The sequence below is a fragment of the Salmo salar genome, chromosome ssa01, assembly GCF_905237065.1.
Source record: "Salmo salar chromosome ssa01, Ssal_v3.1, whole genome shotgun sequence".
Taxonomy (NCBI): domain Eukaryota; kingdom Metazoa; phylum Chordata; class Actinopteri; order Salmoniformes; family Salmonidae; genus Salmo; species Salmo salar.
In genome coordinates, this window is record NC_059442.1 from 14,234,183 (window position 1) to 14,256,519 (window position 22,337).

General features: G+C 42.7%; 1 protein-coding gene across 2 annotated transcripts; it reads left to right on the plus strand.

Annotated features, from left to right (window-relative positions):
- The first annotated feature begins 3,588 nt into the window (after nt 1–3,588).
- On the plus strand, nt 3,589–18,751 carry LOC106565104 (interphotoreceptor matrix proteoglycan 1). 2 transcript variants are annotated; one of them, XM_014132299.2, is made up of 12 exons: nt 3,589–4,199; nt 7,115–7,336; nt 13,088–13,254; nt 13,383–13,417; nt 13,734–13,774; nt 13,867–13,916; nt 14,034–14,192; nt 15,338–15,411; nt 15,668–15,870; nt 15,947–17,410; nt 17,536–18,080; nt 18,431–18,751. In XM_014132299.2, the coding sequence occupies exons 1-12, from the start codon at nt 4,133–4,135 to the stop codon at nt 18,638–18,640; spliced, it is 3,237 nt and encodes a 1,078-aa protein (XP_013987774.2). In that variant the 5' UTR covers nt 3,589–4,132; the 3' UTR covers nt 18,641–18,751. The 2 variants fall into 2 exon arrangements, with proteins under 2 accessions (XP_013987774.2, XP_045570482.1); XM_045714526.1 differs by lacking the exon at nt 18,431–18,751 and having other exon boundaries at nt 17,536–18,419.
- The last annotated feature ends 3,586 nt before the right edge of the window (nt 18,752–22,337 follow it).

Sequence of the window (22,337 nt, forward strand, 5' to 3'; positions counted from 1 at the left end):
CCAAACAGATCCTTGATATCATTCATCTGCCCTCTTCAATTCAAACCACTGTTTTCAGGTTTCAATGGGTTTCAGATCTGGAGAATGGGGTGGAAAAATTTAGATTTTGTGGTAGATTTTGATGTGTGCTTGGGGTTATAGTCTTGCTGGAAGATCCACTTGCGGCCAAGTTTCAGTCCCCTGGCAAAGGCATCCAGTTTTTGGTTAAATGTCCTGGTAATGGGTGAAGTTTATGATGCCGTTTACCTTAACAAGGGCCCCAGGACCAATGGAAGCAAAATAGCCCCATAACATCAAAGCACTTTAAAGGCTTCTTTTCAAAGGCTTGTTTTTAAAAAAGCACTTGCATGGCTTATTTTTAAAGGCTTATTTTCAAAAAGTACTTGAAAGGTGTTCTACCACAAGGATTTCAAGGAAAGTCGGTAAGTTCCCACGACATCAACAAACCGTGAAATTGGATGGTGTCAATGGTGGCTGAACAACTGCCTTATTTGATAAATGAGACATTGAGCGAAACTACTACGAGCAGCATCAAAGATTACTGGTGAGAACATCCAACGTCTGGCCGAACTAGGTGATGAGCTGGGCTGTGGCATGAGAAGACGCCCTACGGCTTTCACTAGTGCTGGTTCAGCAGAGTGGCCAGGCCTCACTGGAGGAGCCTGTTAATTGGAGCTGAGAGGATTGTCTTAAAATGGAAAGTTACGACAGAAGCCGCTGTCCATCTCTCTAATATTAGACCTCAGAGGAGCCTAGGGGCCGCATCTACCTACACAAACAACCAGCAAAGAGGTAGTGCAGTGGTCATCTTATCCAGAAGGTTCATGGTAGAGAAATAACTTCAACAAACAAGATAAAGTACTAATGCCAGCCATGTTGATATGGTACGGTACAGTATCTCTCCCTGGGATCCATTCCCATGTTTAGCTGCTAATGTTTAGCTCATCATGTATTTTTTTGCAGTGCAGTAGAGGGTCTTTATTGGGAAGAAACAGCTTCAGAGCATCAGTATGAGAGAGTGTTCCCTTCCTTTGATCTCACTGTATAGTCACGTTCCTATGATCAACTCTGTTTCTCTATTTACACAGAAAATGCGTGCGCACGCGAACACACACGCGGTTAATATGCAGTGTGGTCAGTCATTCTTTTATTATAGTGGCAGCAGCCTCACAAAATGGCCTCAAGTCTGGTAAAGTAATCACTTCTGACAGCTGGTCAGAGTAATGCTTCCTCCCTGCTGTAAATAAAGCAGACCCCTCTAATTGGGCAATGATTTAAGTCATTGTCCCGTTAGGAGGACAAGTAGGACATGGAAGGATTCATTGCTCTACAGTGTAACATCTCAAAGTGCTCAACATTACAGCTCAGTCAAGGTGTGTTTTGTGTCTGTTTTGTCTCTATTGTACAACATAATTATTACTGTTCCTGGTATAGAGCTGAAAGAGGTTGAACTCTTCAGTTTTCATGGGCATTATGACATTTCATGTCTTCCTACATATTTCAACATGTCCGTTTCTCTGTGTAGGGTTTTAGGTTAAACATAAACAAACCTTGACCCCAACCCAACAACCTCAACCTTCACCTTAATCCTAATGCTAAAGCTAACCTTAAACCGGCTCTTAACTACTGTATGAACCTCATCTCTATCTCAAAACGTAATCCAAAGGAGAGGGGAATGGGTGAATCCAGTGGGGTTAATGGGTGAATCCAGTTAGGTGAATGGGTGAATCCAGTGGGTGAATCCAGTGTGTGAATGGGTGAATCCAGTGGGTGAATGGGTGAATCCTGTGGGGTGAATGGGTGAATCCTGTGGGGTGAATGGGTGAATCCAGTGAGGTGAATGGGTGAATCCAGTGAGGTGAATGGGTGAATCCAGTGAGGTGAATGGATGAATCCAGCGAGGTGAATGGGTGAATCCAGTGGGTGAATCCAGTGAGGGGAATGGGTGAATCTAGTGCGTGCATGGGAAAATCCAGTGAGGTGAATCCAGTGTTTGAATGGGTGAATCCAGTGGGTGAATGGGTGAATCAAGTGAGGTGAATGGGTGAATCCAGTGGGTGAATGGGTGAATGATGTGCTGAATGTAGCTGATCACTCATCCTCTGTGATGGACAGTGAGCCTCCCCTGGAGCTTTCTCATCCCACTGTCACACAAACATGGATGATCACTTTAACTAGGTGATTCCTGCTAGAGCCTGCTTACCCCACAGGCAGTAAGAGTGATCGCCAGTACACTCAGCATGCTTTCTACCAAAGCAATTTTTACTCTCTTTACTTTTTACTTAGAGTTAATTTCAGACTAAAGCCAATGTACTATACTAAACTTGACATGCTATGATATTTTGGATGGTTGCAAGATATGTATTGACTGGGTGAAAAATCTGTCATGTGCACTTAACCCTAACTGCCCCTGTAAGTCACTCTGGATAAGAGCGTCTGCTAATGACAATTTTTTTAAATAAAATGTAATAAAGCACGTACAATTAATTGTTAATGGTAAATACATGTGTAAGATCTGTGAAATTGCATTTTGGTAGCAATTTCCCAAAGCATATCCTGACAAAAAAGAAATCATATTATGTGAAGCTTCTATAAAATGGCTTGTAGCTGTTATATTGGTTAATATAATATTGGCTTATTGACAGTTAAAAAGCAACGCAAATAGTCGAAAGCGCCTCACGGTCAAAGTTCAGTGTTCCCCTGGATGGATTTGTCCAAAAGAGGCTTATTTACGGCAGTAACATTTTTATAACAGGCCTGGGCTGGTAATCCTCTTGTCGGCTTGGGGAGCTGAGTGGAAACCACCACAGTACAGTTCAGGGTTCAGGTCCACACCAGCCCATTAACAGGAGGCAGGAGGAAGCAACAATAACAGAGCAGCTCTGCCAGGGAAAGCACATTGTGTCAGTCTGGGAGTTGGATGTCCAGCAAACCAGCGGTTCGCAAACTTTTTCACACTGGGCCCCCTTCCATGATTGGGTAATATCCTTCACCCCCCCCCGCGTGCTCGCACCACGTTCATTTCTATGGGCACAAGCACTGTTCATGACACAAACTATTCACACCCCTCTTGTTGGTGGAGAGAATTTAGCAGGTTTAAAGCTTATTTCCTGCAATTCTACACATTTTGTCAAGGGCAAATGTTCTTGCAATTCTATACATTTTGCCATGTCTAACGTGTACTCGTGATATTTGAGTGACTAAAAAAGTACAACAAAATCTATGGGCAAAATATCCTAAATAAAAAACAGCTGACATGGGCTAGTTGATATGGAATTTTATAAGGTATGCAATGACTAACATGACAAGAGGAACTGATTATGCACTACCCAATTTCCAAATTACACCTTGTGCATTCTACTATTACAACTTTCAAGATGAAGTTTAAAGCCAGACGGATTTCCTTAAAATATTTTTTAAATATCCTACAGCTCAGCAGCCTTGCTTGGCAGCCTGTGAATTTGGCGCATCGAGGAGGATCTGGTGTGAGCTAGCCTGAACAGAGTGACCATTGTGTGAACGGCACAGACAATATAGCCTGGTCTGGGAGCTGAGAGACTGAGAATCAGGGTGACAGGGACACTGACTGGAAACTATAGGGCCGTAAGTCGATGGGCCCCGCTGACTGACAGATGAGGCTCCATAAGGGCCCTAACAGGATGAGGCTAGGCCACCACCACGTGGCTAGGGAGGGATTACGCTGAGCGAGCAGAAGGTAAACAGATTATTCCCGGAATGGAGCTTGAATTTTGAATCTCATCACCATTGTCACACTTATACCGACAGTGGAGTAACTTGGAGTTCCTTTCCATGCCCCCTCACCTTGGCACCTTTTTCAATCCTTCGTCCAGGTCTGCAGGGATCATTGACTGACTCAACGATCAAACCAGGATTCTAACTCCAGTATTCTAACACCAGGATTCTAACTCCAGGATTCTAACTCCATCTGCTAAAACCTAACTGGAGCCAAGACAATAGTGAACAACTCCTCTTTTGGCTCTAGAGCCTAGAGACTTTGTCAACAGTGACAATACATTTTTCCTCATGGACTCGAGATAAAGGTTTTCAGAGACTTTCCTTTTGTTTCCAAATGAAAACTTTTTGGCTCTGAAAGGACCTAAACTAGTCCATCATGCATTTGAGAATGGGACTGTTCCTCACCCTATTTCTCTTTACCCTTGCAGCCCCTCGAATCAAAGGTAAGCTCTCACTCCAGGGACCTGTCTGGCTTGTTGTTTTGTTTCCTGTCTCACAGTGTAATTGAAGTGAAAATACAGTTGTGTTCTTTCACAATGATGGAGGTATAGTGTGCATGCTTGAATACAGTACATTCTTGATGGGTCAGATCAGAGGGCAGAACCATTGTGACAGTATGGCAATTTTGACAAATTGACTATTTGCAAATCTCTCATTAGAAGTTTATTCATACTGCAGAACTGAATGGAACCAACTTGAAAGCAAAGTGTATTTTGACAAAGTTTGTGACCTGCTTGCTGCATTACGTAGGAGGACTTCCACAGAGAGCAGTGTGAGCCACTTGACTTCGACCTACACTCAATCAACGGCATTTACAGCTGCTTTAGCCAGCAAATACAGCATCAGCTCATCCTACCTGTCAAACTTCAATCCATGTGTTTTTTTGCATTGATTTGAATATACATTCCTTTAAAAAGTAATAAACCTGGGGGGAAACTGTTAGGCCACATTATACAAGTCACTATTGGCTACATTGAGCTAGTTGATCCCTATGAACACATTAACAAAAATTCTACAAAACTTTTCTATTAGCCGACTTCTGTTGGGTCCAGATTTTGGCTGGATTGTGTCTTTGGTCCGTTCATTATCCCAAAAGAAACAAAGGCATTCTGTTCTCAGTGGCTCTGGACACTAATCTTTTCTGCCTTGTAGCTCTGTTCTGTGAGGCCCTCACTGTGGTGCTCCGCATTAGGGGCCATTTCCCCTGCAAGACCACATGCTAGTCTATGTGCATTTCAGAATCCTCATTCCTCACTGAGCACATTTCACATGGTGTCTTATTTGTTTTTCAAAATCTTCTCTAATTGGAGAATAAGTCTGGGTTTTGCGGCTAATGGTCCCCATTCCGAACCTAGCATTAGAACTTTGAAGTTTATTAGTGTCCAGTTGGGGTTGAGTGGGGGGGGGGGGGTCACCAGGTCATTGGCATTGGCATTGGGCATTGTCCCACTTTGAGACAAACAATGGATCACATTCTTGGCATAAATATCTCTGTAAACGGGCCAAATTGGGACCGGCAGCACCTTTGATCAAAATTAATTGATTCTTATTACGGTTGGTATGTGTATGATATCACACTTCAATTAACCCAATGTTTCTGTGACATTGGGAACTGGATATCCGGATACTGGACAGTGAGAGACACAAACTATAATGTTGTGACTAAACAAGCTAATTTTGGGAATTACCATTTCAGACAGCCTTGCCATTGCAATGGATTAGCAGTGTCTGTCTACCGACCAACTCTTCTACTGAGCTTATAGATGGTAATCTCTCAGACAAGGCACTTTCTGGCCACCTCTCTGAGGTCAAAGTATAAGTGTTTATATCGTTTACACTGATTTCTTTGTGGCCTCTACTGCCTAATCCCGAGACATGGCAGGCAGGTCAGATGAAGCCCCTAGCCCCTGTTAGGAACTCATTGCGCATGGGACTTAATGTCTTTAAAGGTCAAATGCAACCATTTTTATCTCAATATCAAATCATTTCTGGGAAAAAATTAAGTACCTTACTGTGATTGTTTTCAAAGTAAAATAATTAACAAAAATGCTTCTTAGCAAAAAGCAATTTCTCAAACAAGAATTTGGCTAGGACTGTCTGGGAGTGGTCTGAATGAGGGACCGAATTGGATGAGCCAAATGGGAGGAATATGTAATCTGAAAACAAGCTATTATTGGCAGAGAAGTTTAAAACTCTGTTATTGGTGTATTAACTTATACCGCTTGGTGATGTCGCCAGGCAGGCCAAAACCCCATGCCTGCAAAACTATCTGACATTTTTGGCGGTCTTTTCAAACAGCTCATAATACACTACTATTCCAACCTCATTGAAAAATATATATAAAACACAGGAAAATCCATTATTTACTGCACTTCCCCTTTAAGAAAGCCTCACTTTGAATGGAGTGACTGTATTCACTGGCCTATTTTTCTTTCATAACACCATGGCACTACCTTGCTGTGACAGACGAGACTGTGAAACGGGGGAAGTGGAGATCTTGTGTTTCCTGAATAGAGTAAAGCCAGCTAGGTCATATATAGCTATTTCAGCAATTGGGGATCACTCTAATACGGCAACGATCTGAAGGACTCTGAAATAACATTGGTTAGTCATAATTGTTACAGTTAAGGTGATCTAACCTGTTATTGTCCTACTATGTCATTCACAAAGGACCACTGAGCTATAGCTTTGTGTTGAGTCACTGTACAAGGATATGATGTCATTTGAAACAAATGCTGAGCATTGATGACTTTCAATAAAACACTGGCTCTTGACTCCCTTTGAAGATGCTCTGTAACGCAACATGAACTAGTTTCATTGTGCTTCCAAAATTAGACTTAGTATCCTCAGATACTTCACCTTGCTACTTTAGTGTCTATTTATATCCAGTGATAGACAGTCGTCCACTTAAAACACTGGACAGTAGCCATTAGGTACAGTAAAATATTCTTTAGTAGCTACCATTTTAAATACTCTGAGTCAGTTCAGGTTAGACCTGAGATACTGTTTGGGAAAGAAAACAGCATACACCTCATGTTTTTTTTTTCGTACCTATATTTAACCAGAAAAACATAGCCAAATTACAAAAAAAGTTGTATTGTTTCATACACGGCTACGTGCAGTGAAATGTGTTGTTTTGCAGGGTCAGCCATAGTAGTACGACACCCCTTGAGAAAATTAAGGTTAAGTGCCTTGCTCAAGGGCACAGACAGATTTTTCACCTTGTCGGCTTAGGTATTCAATTCAGCAACCTTTCGGTTATCGGCCCAACACTCTAACCGCTAGGCTACACTATATTTAGGCATATTTGGCCAAAAAGGTATGCTAAAGATAACCATTTCTATTGTGTCTTTTGCAGACCTACAGGTCCAAGATTTGTTTGGAATCCGAGATGTTAAATACAGACACTTCCTAGAGAGTCTAAGACCAGTCAAACACACCACCAATGTCAAAATGATAAAGGACCTGGACAGGCACCGGACAAAGAGGTCGACGTTCTTCACCACGGGGGTGAAAATATGTCCTCAAGAGAAGATGAAGGAGGTAATCTCCAACCATCGGGCCTACTACAAACTTAGAGGTAAGGGCATGGTGCTAGCGGCACCAAGGTTGTGGGTTCAATTCTTGCTGGGGTCACATACATTAAACTTCTAAAAATGTATGCACTCCCTGTACTGTCGCTTTAGATAAAAGTGTCTGCTAAATGGCATACAAACTCAGCAAAAAAAAGGAAACGTCCTCTCACTGTCAACTGCATTTATTTTCAGCAAACCTAACATAAATATTTGTATAAACATAAGATTCAACAACTGAGACAAACTTCCACAGACATGTGACTAACAGAAATGGAACACCGTGTACCTGAACAAAGGGGAGGGGGGGGGGCAAAATCAAAAGTAACAGTCAGTATATGGTGTGGCCACCAGCTGCATTAAGTACTGCAGTGCATCTCCTCCTCATGGACTGCACCAGATTTGCCAGTTCTTGCTGTGAGATGTTACCCCTCTCTTCCACCAAAGCACCTGCAAGTTCCCGGATATTTCTGGGGGGGAATGGACCTAGCCCTCACCCTCTGATCCAACAGGTCCCAGACATGCTCAATGGGATTGAGATCCGGGCTCTTCGCTGGCCATGGCAGAACACTGACATTCATGTCTTGCAGGAAATCACGCACAGAACGAGCAGTATGGCTGGTGGCATTGTCATGCTGGAGGGTCATGTCAGGATGAGCCTGCAGGAAGGGTACCACGTGAGGGAGAAGGATGTCTTCCCTGTAACGCACAGCATTGAGATTGCCTGCAATGACAACAAGCTCAGTCCGATGATGCCTGGACACACCGCCCAGACCATGATGGACTCTCCACCTCCAAATCGATCCCGCTCCAGAGTACAGGCCTCGGTGTAACGCTCATTCTTTCGACGATTAACGTGATTCCGACCATCACCCCTGGTGAGACAAAACTGCGACTCGTCAGTGAAGAGCACTTTTTGCCAGTCCTGTCTGGTCCAGCGATGGTGGGTTTGTGCCCATAGGCGACGTTGTTGCCGGTGATGTCTGGTGAGAACCTGCCTTACAACAGACCTACAATCCCTCAGTCCAGCCTTTCTCAGCCTATTGCGGACAGTCTGAGCACTGATGGAGGGATTGTGCGTTCCTGGTGTAACTCAGGCAGTTGTTGTTGCCATCCTGTACCTGCCCCGCAGGTGTGATGTTCGCATGTTCCGATCCTGTGCAGGTGTTGTTACACGTCCCTGTAGCGCTGTCTTAGGTGTCACACAGTATGCCCAAGGAGCCTGGGCATCTTTCTTTTTGGTGTTTTTCAGAGTCAGTAGAAAGGCCTCTTTAGTGTCCTAAGTTTTCATAACTGTGACCTTAATTGACTACCGTCTGTAAGCTGTTAGTGTCTTAACAACCGTTCCACAGGTGCATGTTCATTAATTGTTTATGATTCATTGAACAAGCATGGGAAACAGCGTTTAAAACCTTTACAATGAAGATCTGTGAAGTTATTTGGATTTTTACAAATTATCTTTGAAAGACAGGGTCCTGAAAAAGGGACGTTTCTTTTTTTGCTGAGTTTAAGGGTGTGGATCTAATGGGAACAGGAAAATATCACATAAATCCTTACAGCATTCATAGCGCACTAACTGTAAGTCGCTCTGGATAAGAACATCTGCTAAATGACTAAAATGTAAATAGTCATGGGACACCTTCAGACAGTGGGATGATTACGCTAGTCTAAAAACAGTGGCTCTGAACTATATCCTATTTTCCTAGAGAGATAAAGCAGTTAAACAGAAAATCTGTCACTAAATTTAACAGTTTAATAAATAATTCCGGGCTTCTAAGTTATGGTTGAGACTTTACAATGTCGGAGAAGTTTGACTTGTGTTACGTACGCCCTTTGGAGGGGTGAACGCAACACCCACTACATCTCAACTCCCATGGAGGGAAAAAAAAAGTATGTGATCATAGGTGCAGGGAAGGACGACCGAGGCAGAGAAAAATACAGTTTACATGGAATTATTATTACTAACACACGGTAATGTGGGGAAAAGGGGCTGGACGGAACCAAAGTAAAGAAAGTAAAAGTTAAGGAATCCCCTCTCCTACCTTCCCACTTCTAACCTAACCTAATCTTTAGCACCACCTGGCGCGCTAACCAAAAGAGGGGATGGCCTCCCAGGTCTTACCTAGTGTGCATAAACAGGTTAAATACTACAGGTTATGTATGCCTGCAGGCCTCTTGCCTTAAACCTCCCAAGGTGCGTTCCCCTTCCACCCCTCTGAAGGAGTGGCTACAAAATAATATTTAAAACACTTTTTCTGACCGCCACAACAACCAACACAGTACATAAAAAGAAGCTCTCCTCTTTGAGGAAGGAACACTGGCTTTTATCAAGCTGGAGGAGTTGGTAATTGAAGAAACAGCTGTATCCCCTGACGAGAGGGAGGGGTCAGAACTCCCATCAGTGATGGGGCCGACCAATCAGCTGCTTTAGGAATCCAGGAAGCCATTTCCTGAAATAGACACACATACAAACCCACAACCACACAGAAACTGGGGAACGCAACACTTGTTAATCCCACAGTAATATACAGGACCAGTCATACGTTTGGACACACCTACTGATTCAAGGGTTTTTCTTTATTTTAACTATTTTCTACATTGTATAATAATAGCGAAGACATCAAAACTATGAAATAACACATATGGAATCATGTAGTAACCATAAAAGTGTTAAACAAATCAAAATATATTTTATATTTGAGATTCTTCAATGTAGCCACCTTGATGACAGCTTTGCACACTCTTGGCATTCTCTCAACCAGCTTCATGAGGAATGCATTTCAAATAAGCAAAGAGAAATGACAGTCCATCATTACTTTAAGACTTGAAGGTCAGTCAATTATGAAACTGGATCTCATGAGGACCGCCACAGGAAAGGAAGACCCAGAGTTACTTCTGCTGCAGAGGATAAGTTCATTGAGTTAACTGCACCTCAGATTACAGCCCAAATAAGTGCTTCACAGAGTTCAAGTTACAGACACATCTCAACATCAACTTTTCAGAGGAGACTGTGAATCAGGCCTTCATGGTCGAATTGCTGCAAAGAAACCATTACTAAAGGACACCAATAACAAGAAGAGACTTGCTTGGGCCAAGAAACATGAGCAATGGACATTAGATCGGTGGAAATCTGTCCTTTGGTCTGATGAGTCAACATTTGAGATATTTGGTTCAAACCGCCGTGTCTTTGTGAGACGCAGAGAACTGATGATCTCCGCATTTTCCACCGTGAAGCATGGAGGAGGAGGTGTGATGGTGTGGCGGTGCTTTGTTGGTGATACTGTCAGTGATTTATTTCGAATTTAGAATTCAAGGCACACTTGAACACGTTCAAAAAGTGCTCAGCATATGTGGGAACTCTTTAAGACTGTTGGAAAAGCATTCCTCATAAAGCTGGTTGAGAGAATGCCAAGAGTGTGCAAAGCTGTCATCAGGGCAAAGGGTGGCTGCTTTGAAGAATCTAAAATCTAAAATATACTGCTCAAAAAAATTAAGGGAACACTGAAACAACACAATGTAACTCCAAGTCAATCAAACTTCTGTGAAATCAAACTGTCCACTTAGGAAGCAACACTGATTGACAATAAATTTCACATGCTGTTGTGCAAATGGAATAGACAACAGGTGGAAATTATAGTCAATTAGCAAGACACCCCCAATAAAGGAGTGGTTCTGCAGGTGGGGACCACAGACCACTTCTCAGTTCCTATGCTTCCTGGCTGATGTTTTGGTCACTTTTGAATGCTGGCGGTGCTTTCACTCTAGTGGTAGCATGAGGCGGAGTCTACAACCCACACAAGTGGCTCAGGTAGTGCAGCTCATTCAGGATGGCACATCAATGCGAGCCGTGGCAAGAAGGTTTGCTGTGTCTGTCAGCGTAGTGTCCAGAGCATGGAGGCGCTACCAGGAGACAGGCCAGTACATCAGGAGACGTGGAGGAGGCCGTAGGAGGGCAACAACCCAGCAGCAGGACCGCTACCTCCGCCTTTGTACAAGGAGGAGCACTGCCAGAGCCCTGCAAAATGACCTCCAGCAGGCCACAAATGTGCATGTGTCTGCTCAAATGGTCAGAAACAGACTCCATGAGGGTGGTATGAGGGCCCGACGTCCACAGGTGGGGGTTGTGCTTACAGCGCAACACCGTGCAGGACGTTTGGCATTTGCCAGAGAACGCCAAGATTGGCAAATTCGCCACTGGCGCCCTGTGCTCTTCACAGATGAAAGCAGGTTCACACTGAGCACGTGACAGACGTGACAGAGTCTGGAGACGCCGGGGAGAACGTTCTGCTGCCTGCAACATCCTCCAGCATGACCGGTTTGGCGGTGGGTCAGTCATGGTGTGGGGTGGCATTTCTTTGGGGGGCCGCACAGCCCTCCATGTGCTCGCCAGAGGTAGCCTGACTGTCATTAGGTACCGAGATGAGATCCTCAGACCCCTTGTGAGACCATATGCTGGTGCGGTTGGCCCTGGGTTCCTCCTAATGCAAGACAATGCTAGACCTTATGTGGCTGGAGTGTGTCAGCAGTTCCTGCAAGAGGAAGGCATTGATGCTATGGACTGGCCCGCCTGTTCCCCAGACCTGAATCCAATTGAGCACATCTGGGACATCATGTCTCGCTCCATCCACCAACACCACGTTGCACCACAGACTGTCCAGGAGTTGGCGGATGCTTTAGTCCAGGTCTGGGAGGAGATCCCTAAGGAGGACATCCGCCACCTCATCAGGAGCATGCCCAGGCATTGTAGGGAGGTCATACAGGCACGTGGAGGCCAAACACACTACTGAGCCTAATTTTGACTTGTTTTAAGGACATTACATCAAAGTTGGATCAGCCTGTAGTGTGGTTTTCCACTTTAATTTTGAGTGTGACTCCAAATCCAGACCTCCATGGGTTGATAAATTGGATTTCCATTGATTATTTTTGTGTGATTTTGTTGTCAGCACATTGAACTATGTAAAGAAAAAAGTATTTAATAAGATTATTTCATTCATTCAGATCTAGGATGTGTTATTTTAGTGTTCCCTTTATTTTTTTGAGCAGTGTATATTTTTATTTGTTTAACCCTTTTTTAGTTACTACATGATTCCATATGTGTTATTTCGTAGTTTTAATGTCTTCACTACTATTCTATAATGTAGAAAAGAGTAAAAATTAAGAAAAACCCTTGAGTAGGTGTGTCCAAACTTTTGACTGGTACTGTAGATGTTCACTTAAATCCTCTCATAAGCCCTGGAAAGTCATGTATTTGCAGATTTTATGCATAGATTCTGTTGAGTGACTGGCTAAATTCAGAAACGGGGTGACATTGAGGTGAGGGTATTCAAACAGTGAATATCTCGTGGAAATAATAACTTCACTTTATGAAATGAAAATGCAAGAGAATGTCTCAAAGGCATAAACATATTGGATAATTCAAGTGGTTGTTGCTCCTCATAACAGAAATAAATACAACAAAAGCTTTAAGGCTTTTTGTGATTCATGTTTCTAACATTCCAGACCATCAGGTACATTTTGTTCCCACATTGGGAAGTCACATTTAACTGATACATTATTCAAAGCTGTTCAATCATATTAACGGTATGTGACAAAATAGTTTGCCCAAACCTAGGCCATAATGATTCCATTGTTGAGTCTCATCTTACACGTATACGATAATGAAATGCGAAATATTGACTTGCCATTTAGTCTATATGATAAGAATTGTTCTCATTCAGGTCTTTATTCAGCTGTTCTGATATGTTTGACTATACTTTTAGTTTGTCAGGAAGCGATATGGGAGGCCTTCCGTATCTTCTTGGACAGGGTTCCTAACTCCGAGGAGTACAAACACTGGACCTACGCCTGCCAGCATGGCTCTCTCTGTCTGGACGAGGTGGCCAGGAACTTCAGTAGTACCCAGGAACACATTGACATGGTGGCCAGAGTGAGTACTAAAACCTTCATGCATTCCCATGCATCATAGTAACAAGAGTAACATTGAGGGATAATAACAGTGATGGAGATATAATATGTTACTCTATATTTAAAATGTGGGTGTCGGTTTGTTTTTAGAGAGTTGCTGAACAGGAGAAGATCCAGAAAGAAAGGTAGGTAGGTAGAGAAAAGGTTGTAGAAATGTACTATTTTATTTGATTTAATTGGTAGAAGGCAAAAACAGGTCAACTCAAATAACCCTCCTTAGCTCTCTAAACTGATGGAGCCTGTACATCTGGTGGCCTGAGTTAACATACATCTCTGACCTGACCCACCTTCTCTGTGCATCTCAGCCCAAACAACTTGGGTGACAGGATGATCATGGTAGGATTCTGGACCAAGGCCTTGAGAGCAAGAAACCCCCTTTTGACCTTTTGTACATTTCAGTTTGATTGTAATTGTTGTAAAATATCTATTCTTGATTTCCAGCGGTGAAGTACCAACAGCTAGAGGAACTGAGACCGAGAAATGTAAGTACTCCACATTCATCCATACAGTATGTTAACTGTAATAATACAACATTTTGGAATTAATTAATTCATGCACAATGCTTACTTTGTAGGCTCGAAAACTCCATCAGAACTGTTTAGCATACCGAATGAAGCAGAGGACGTAAGTTAAATCATATTTTCTGAGAGCTACCTTGCCTTGGCTTTATAATCTTCATTGAATGTTGATAGTTTCAATGATGGCCATTGAAAATGACATTGCTGCTTTTGCTTTCCACAGATAACAGAGATTCCAAACATTGTGCCAGATGAGGCGGTTATTGAGGAGCAGATAGTGGAGTTCAGTGTCACCATAGCTGACCCTGGCTACAGTGAACTTCTTCTGAGAGACCCTGCAGCTCCCCAGTACCATGACATCACACGCAATCTCCACGATACGGTGAGGCGAACAGGGAGGAAATGTCCTTTAAAAGTCTTAATAAATACGAACAAGTAAATTAGCCTTTATTGCAGAGATGGGTTTAGTGAACTACACAATGACTAAACTTGACTGAGGCCTGTTGACTCATTTTAGCTCCCAGAGCCAATGCCTAGGCTTTAACTCATTGGGCTAACATAGGTCTTGAGTCACCCAGATGACTCAAGTTTGAAACCTGGTGTGTTAGATTACTAAGACATTCACACATGTAAGAATTTGACTCTAAAGGATTATTTTCAATTTTTTTATATCACATTCTTAAGGTAATACTTTTATTGAAGAACTGATTGTTGGCCACATAATTAGGTAGGTCTTGGGTGGGACAATCCTTAAGAAGCCTCATTGTATATTGCTTTTCATAGGCATAGATAGCCATTGCACAAAGGAAAATGTGAGCAGTGATTTGAGATAATCACAAGCTCCTTCAGCAAAAACAGTATCGAAAGGATTGCAAAAGTCTTTTGCAGGCATACAACATTTGTGAATGACTATTTATGCTTTTTCCTAGTCTAGAATTTGTAATATGAACCTTTAATTAACTAGGCGAGTCAGTTAAGAACAAATTCTTATTTACAATGACAGCCTACCCCAGCCAAACTCTAACCCGGACGACGCTGGGCCAATTGTGCGCCGACCTATGGGACTCCCAATCATGGCCGGTTTTGATACCCTGGAATAGAACCAGGGTCTGTAGTGATGCCTCCAGCACTGAGTGTCTTAGATCGCTGCACCACTTGGGAGCCCAAAATGAGCTTGTGAGCAAATGAGCTTGTGCTTTTTAAGAAGCTTACGATAAGGGTAAATCAAGCAGTGTATTGGGCAACATCAAAAGACTGAATTGGATTTGTAACTCCAGAAAGATAAAGTGTGTAAGTAAAGCTCATGAATGATTCCTAGAGAAAATGCATGTCTGTTGACGGCACATAGGTGATCCTACAGTGAGAGATCCATATTATGATGAAAGTTATTTTTCTGTATTGGCTATATCTTTTCCATTTGTGTGATGTTATTTTGCTTACAATGATTATTGCCCCAGAGAGAATGCTGCATGAATCGAAGAAAGATGTGTTACCTAAACATAACCGTAAAATTTATTTTCTCCACAGATGGTTCACGTTTTTGACAAACTTCCTGGGTATAAAGATCTTCGTGTTTTGGGATTTCGGTTGGTTGAATTTAGGTAGGTTGGTCAAGGAACTGTGAAAGTACTAACAAGTCAGACAAATCTTTCATTCCATTGAACAGGCTCCATTAGACATACACACTCTCTGCGCAGAGTGATGCTGTCTCATTAGCAAAGGAATAACAAAACAGTGTTCCATTAGTCAGAGGTCTCTCAAACTTTGGCATTTGCTATATTTGCTAAAATTATTAGATAATGAAAGCTGTCAGAAAAACATACAATTTCCCTAATATAAGCTCTGCTTTGTTGACAGATCTGATGATGTGTCAGTCCGCTATGCTGTGGTGTTTGAGACGAATGGAGAAGACCATGACACAGAATCTAGAACCACTCTAGAACCAGGCACAGGGACAGTTGTTTACACAAACGGGCACAGACTGAAGGATCTGGTTTCCAAGGCCTTGAGCAAAGAGACATCCCTGCCTGTGGACATACAAACACTCAGTTTTGAACCTGGTAAGCTTTATTTAAAGCTCAGGTCAACTGGGATCTAATCTTTGAAGAAATGCTAACTTTTATGTTTTCCCTACAGATCCCACGGTTTCTCTACGCGATGAGTTGGAAGCGACTACCTTGGAGATCTTGCTAGAGGAGGTTGTTGGGCATACTGAAGGTTTCTTACCAACTGTTGCTGTCGGAGAGGAATTTCTTAAAGCATTTACAGACACACCTGAGGAACTCACTGTTGTGCCTTTAGGTGACTCAGTTACTGTTCTTCTCACTGAGGCTACCACTGCCTCCCCTGCCACTGAAGTAACCCCCAATACCCCCCCAGAGGAACTTACTGAGAGTCCTCCCTCAGAAGAAGTAGAGTTGCCTCCAGTGGTGGCTACAGATGAGATGCTTGAGGTAGAGGAGCCTGCAGTGGATGTTACAGAGGAGACGATTGAGGTAGAGGAGCCTGCAGTGGATGTTACAGAGGAGACGATTGAGGTAGAGGAGCCTGCAGTGGATGTTACAGAGGAGACGATTGCAGTCAAGGAACCTCCAGTGGGTGTTACAGAGGAGACGATTGAGATAGAGGCTACAGAGAGGACGCTTGACGTAGAGGAGACTGCAGTGGATGTTACAGAGGAGACGATTGCGGTCAAGGAACCTCCAGTGGGTGTTACAGAGGAGACGATTGAGATAGAGGCTACAGAGAGGACCCTTGACGTAGAGGAGACTGCAGTGGATGTTACAGAGGAGACGATTGAGATAGAGGCTACAGAGAGGACCCTTGACGTAGAGGAGACTGCAGTGGATGTTACAGAGGAGACGATTGAGATAGAGGCTACAGAGAGGACCCTTGACGTAGAGGAGACTGCAGTGGATGTTACAGAGGAGACGATTGAGATAGAGGCTACAGAGAGGACGCTTGACGAAGAGGAGACTGCAGTGGATGTTACAGAAGAGACATTTAAAGTAGAGGAGCCTCCAGTGGATGTTACAGAGGAGACGATTGAGGTAGAGAAGCCTGCTGTGGATGTTACACAGGAGACGATTGAGATAGAGGAGCCTGCTGTGGATGTTACAGAGGAGACAATTGAGGTAGAGGAACCTGCTGTGGATGTTACAGAGGAGACGATTGAGGTAGAGGAGCCTGCTGTGGATGTTACAGAGGAGATGATTGCAGTAGAGGAGCCGGTGGATATTACAGAGGAGACGATTGAGGTAAAGGCTACAGAGGGGACTCTTGACGTAGAGGAGCCTGCAGTGGATGTTACAGAAGAGACATTTGAGGTGGAGGAGCCTCCAGTGGATGTTACAGAGGAGACGATTGAGGTAGAGGCTACAGAGGGGACGCTTGATGTAGAGGAGCCTGCAGTGGATTCTACAGAGCAGACGATTGATATAGAGGAGACTGTGGATGCGACAGAGGACTACCTTTGGGTTTGGCCACCAGTTACAAGAATGGTTGTTACAGAACAGCCTACCACCGAATTAATTACTCTCTTCCCCCCTGAGGAAGATGCTGAGGAGACCCTCCCAACTGTTGAACCTAAGGAAGATGAAGGTAATGTTCTGCTTATAAACCAAGTGGCAAAATTTATGGAAGCATTTTTTGATTTCAATTTCAATCTTTTTGATTGAAATGGATTTGTATGTCATTTTCTGATATTTTTTATTTTATTTAAAAAGGACCCACAACTACTGAGGCGGCTTTAGAGGAGCAACCAGACGGAGACAATCAAATGATCACCAATACAGCATCTCTACACGTAGAACCTGCATCCATCGAAACATTCACCACTGCTACACAATCACCAAACATGCCTTTATCTGAGGATGATGTCATCCAAGCAGAGCCTGAGGAAGTCCCCTCAGCAAATATTCCCCCTGGACCTTCAGAAGGATGGGACACTCTCCAAGAAGAGGAACCACTTGAGACGGATGTGGATATCTCTAATGACTCGGACATGCAGGAGGATGTAGAAAAGGTAGAGGACGGTACAGAAGCCGCCAATACGCTGGACGAGTTTGGCAGTGGATTAGAAGGCCCATTTGAGTCCACTGCACCCCCAGCACTCACACACATGAACACTCCTTTAATGGCCAGTACTGGAAAAGCCAAAGAAATGGTGGTGTTCTTTAGTTTGCGAGTCACTAACATGATGTTTTCAGAGGACCTGTTCAACAAAAGCTCTCCTGAGTACAGGTCATTGGAGAATACCTTTCTTCAGCTGGTAGGTAAACACATATTTGTGCTCGATATTATCTCTCTGCATGCCTTGTTGTCATACCTGTATTTTTAGCTGCAAGCTCTTGTTTCAAACTGTTTGATAAGCTAATTGTGCATTAAGCAATGGTTGGGTGTTTGAAGTGAAGTGAACATTTAAGTAGTCCCAAGTGAATAGGGGCTATTTTTTAAACTAGACAAGTGATGATGTAAGCCTGATTATATTAATTAATTACATTAATTAATTAATCGATACTGGTGCTATATGTTAACAGCCAAGTACATTGGGGTAGAGTTCTCAGAGTTCATCAGAAGACCTGTCCATATAAAAAACTGGCTACATTTTGTTTTACTTAGAACCAGTTCTCTGAGCCCAGAGACTCGCCAAATCCTGGAGCCAGTAAATCTGGGACTGGGAGACAGAGGACGTTAGCTTCAATACCGGTACTTCCATATTGGAACTATTTCTTTCATGTCTCAGAGAGAGCATGGCCTACTTCTTTTCTAAATGTTCTGTACATATCTCAAACATTTATTAGAATCTATCTTAGAATTTGCTTTCATTGACTAACATTTGCCTGCGAGTAGCAATTTACAAAAAGTTACATCTCTTCAACCACTGACTCATTTGTCAACGGTGTTTGGTTAAATGACACATACAGTACCAGTCAAAAGTTTGGAAACACCAACTCATTGAAAGGTTTTTCTTTAATTCGACTATTTTCTACATTGTGGAATAACAGTGAAGACATCAAAACTATAAAATAACACTTATGGAATCATGTAGTAACCAAACAAGTGTTAAACAAATCTAAATATAGCCACCCTTTGCCTTGATGACAACTTTGCAAAGTCTTCGCATTCTCTCAACCAGCTTCATGAGGTAGTCACCTGGAATGCATTTCAATTAACAGGTGTGTCTTGTTAAATATTAATTTGTGGAATGTCTTTCCTTCTTAATGTGTTTGAGACAATCATTTGTGTTGTGACAAGGTAGGGGTGGTATACAGAAGATAGCCTTAGTTGGTAAAAGACCAAGTCCATATTACGGCAAGAACAGCTCAAATAAGCAAAGAGAAACGACAGTCCATCATTAAGACATGAAGGTCAGTCAATGTGGAAAATGTCAAGAACTTTGAAAGTTTCTTCAAGTGCAGTTGAAAAAAACATCAAGCGCTATGATGAAACTAGCTATCAGCTATGATGAAACTAGCTATCATGAGGACAGCCACAGGAAAAGAAGACCCAGAATTAAATTAGTGTTAACTGCACCTCAGATTGCAGACCAAATAAATGCTTCACAGAGTTCAAGTAACAGACACATCAAAACATCAACTGTTCAGAGGAGACTGCGTGAATCAGGCATTTATGGTCGAGTTGCTGCAAAGAAACCAGTACTCAAGGACACCAATAAGAAGAAGAGACTTGCTATAGCCAAGAAACACAAGCAATGGACATCAGACCTGTGGAAATCCAAATTTTGAGATTGTTGGTTACAACCGCGGTGTCTTTGTGGGACGCAGAGTAGGTGAACGGATGATCTCCGCAAGTGTGGTTCCCACCATGAAGCATGGAGGAGGAGATGTGATGGTGCTTTGCTGGTGACACTGTCTGTAATTTATTTAGAATTCAAGGCACACTTAACCAGCATGGCTACCACAGCATTCTGCAGCGATACGCCATCCCATCTGGTTAGTGGGACTATCATTTGTTTTCAACAGGACAATTACCCAGAACCTACCTCCAGGCTGTGTAAGTGCTATTTGACAAAGAAGGAGAGTGATGGTGCTGCATCAGATGACCTGGTCTTCACAATCACCCGACCTCAACCCAATTGAGATGGTTGGAGATGAGTTGGACTGCAGAGTTAAGGAAAAGCAGCCAACAAGTGCTCATCATATGTGGGAACTCCTTCAAGATTGTTGAAAAATCTAATCTAAAATATATTTTGATTTTCTAAACACTTTTTTGTTGAAACTGGTTGAGAAAATGCCAAGACTGTGCAAAGCTGTCATCAAGGCAAAGGGTGGCTACTATTTTGGTTAATACATGATTTCCAAGTGTTATTTTATAGTTTTGATGTCTTCACTATTATTCTACAATGTAGAAAAATAGTAAAAATAAAGAAAAACCCTTAAATGAGTAGGTGTGTCCAAACTTTTGACTGGTACTGTACCTGCAGTTTCTGAAATGCACTTTTAGTAATCAATGTAAAGATTTAACGATTTCTTTCTTGTCTGTTCGTCTGAGTCTTTCAACTATTTTTTTGTTCTATGTTGTTGGTTTTGTCTAAGACAGTGACATTTGCCTTAATTCTGTGCATTATGCTCAAGTTTTGGTTTATCTGGGTCTCATTTGGTGATAAGAGCTAGCTCATGGCAATGAGGTTTGTTCATAATAAACCATGTCTACGGATGTGTATAGAATTTGTAAGTCTGTCCACCAAGATTTGCCAAAGTTTAATAAGGTAAAGAAAGCTAAGAATGGCTGTTTCAGGTATGAAATGGTGTATAGGTATACAGTGCATTCGTAAAGTATTTTTTTACACATTTCGTTACGTTACAGCCTTATTCTAAAATGCATTAAAAAATCCCCTCATCAATCTACACACAATACCACATAATTGACAAAGCAAAAACAGTTTTAGAAATGTTTCCAAATGTATTACAAATAAAAAACTGAAATATTACATTTACATAAGTATTCAGACCCTTTACTCAGTACTTTGTTGAAGCACCTTTGACAGTGATAACAGCCTCAAGTCTTCTTGGGTATGACGCTGCAAGCTTGGCACACCTGTATTTGGGGAGTTTCTCCCATTATTTTCTGAAGATCCTCTCAAGCTCTGTCAGGTTGGATGGGGAGCATCGCTGCACAGCTATTTTCACGTCTCTCCAAAGATGTTTGATTGGGTTCAAGTCCAGGCTCTGGCTGGGCCATTCAAGGACATTCAGAGACTTGTCCTGAAGCCACTCCTGCGTTGTCTTGGCTGTTTGCTTAAGGTCGTTGTCTTGTTGGAAGGTTAACCTTCTCCCCAGTCGGAGGCCCTGCGTGCTCTTGAACAGGTTTTCATCAAGGATCTCTCTGTACTTTGCTCTGTTCATCTTTCCCTCGATACTGACTAGTCTCCCAGTCCCTGCAGCTGAAAAACATCCCCACAGCATGATGCTGCCACAACCATGCTTCACCGTTGGGATGGTGCTAGGTTTCCTCCAGACGTGATGCTTGGCATTCTGGCCAAATAGTTCAATCTTGGTTTCATCAGACCAGAGAATCTTGTTTCTCATGGTCTGAGAGTCCTTTAGGTGCATTTTGGTAAACTCCAAACAGGCTGTCATGTGTGTTTTACTGAAGAGTGGCTTCCGTCTGGCCACTCTACCATAAAGGCCTGATTGGTAGAATGCTGCAGAGATGGTTGTCCTTCTGGAAGGTTCTCCCATCTCCACAGAGAAACTCTAGAGCTCTGTCAGAGTGACCATTGGGTTCTTAGTCACCTCCCTGACCAAGGCCCTTCTCCCCCGATTGCTCAGTTTGGCCAGGTGGCCAGCTCTAGGAAGAGTCTTGGTGGTTCCAAACTTCTTTCATTTAAGAATGATGGTGGCCACTGTGTTCTTGGGGACCTTAAATGCTGCAGAAATGTTTTGGTACCCTTCCCCAGAACTGTGCCTCGACACAAGTCTGTCTCGGAGCTCTACGGACAATTCCTTCGACCTCCTGGATTGGTTTTTGCTCTGACATGCACTGTCAACTGTTCGACCTTATATAGACAGGTGTGTGTCTTTCCAAATAATGTCCAATCAATTGAATTTACCACAGGTGGACTACAATCCAGTTGTAGAAACATCTCAAGGATGATCAATGGAAACAGGATGCACCTGATCACAATTTCGAGTCTCATAGCAAAGGGTCTGAATACTTATGTAAATAAGCTATTTCTGTTCTTTATTTGTAATACATTTGCAAACATTTCTAAAAACCTGTTTTCGCTTTGTCATTATGGAGTATTGTGCGTAGATTGATGAGGAAAAAAAACATTATTTTATACATTTTAGAATAAGTCTGTAACATAACAAAATGTGGAAAAAGTCAAGAGGTCTGAATACTTTCTGATTGCCCTGTATGTCCATATGGGCAGCGTTATGTCCATATGGGTAGCAGTATGTCCATATGGGTAGCGTTATGTCCATATGGGTAGCGTTATGTCCATATGGGTAGCGTTATGTCCATATGGGTAGCGTTATGTCCATATGGGTAGCAGTATGTC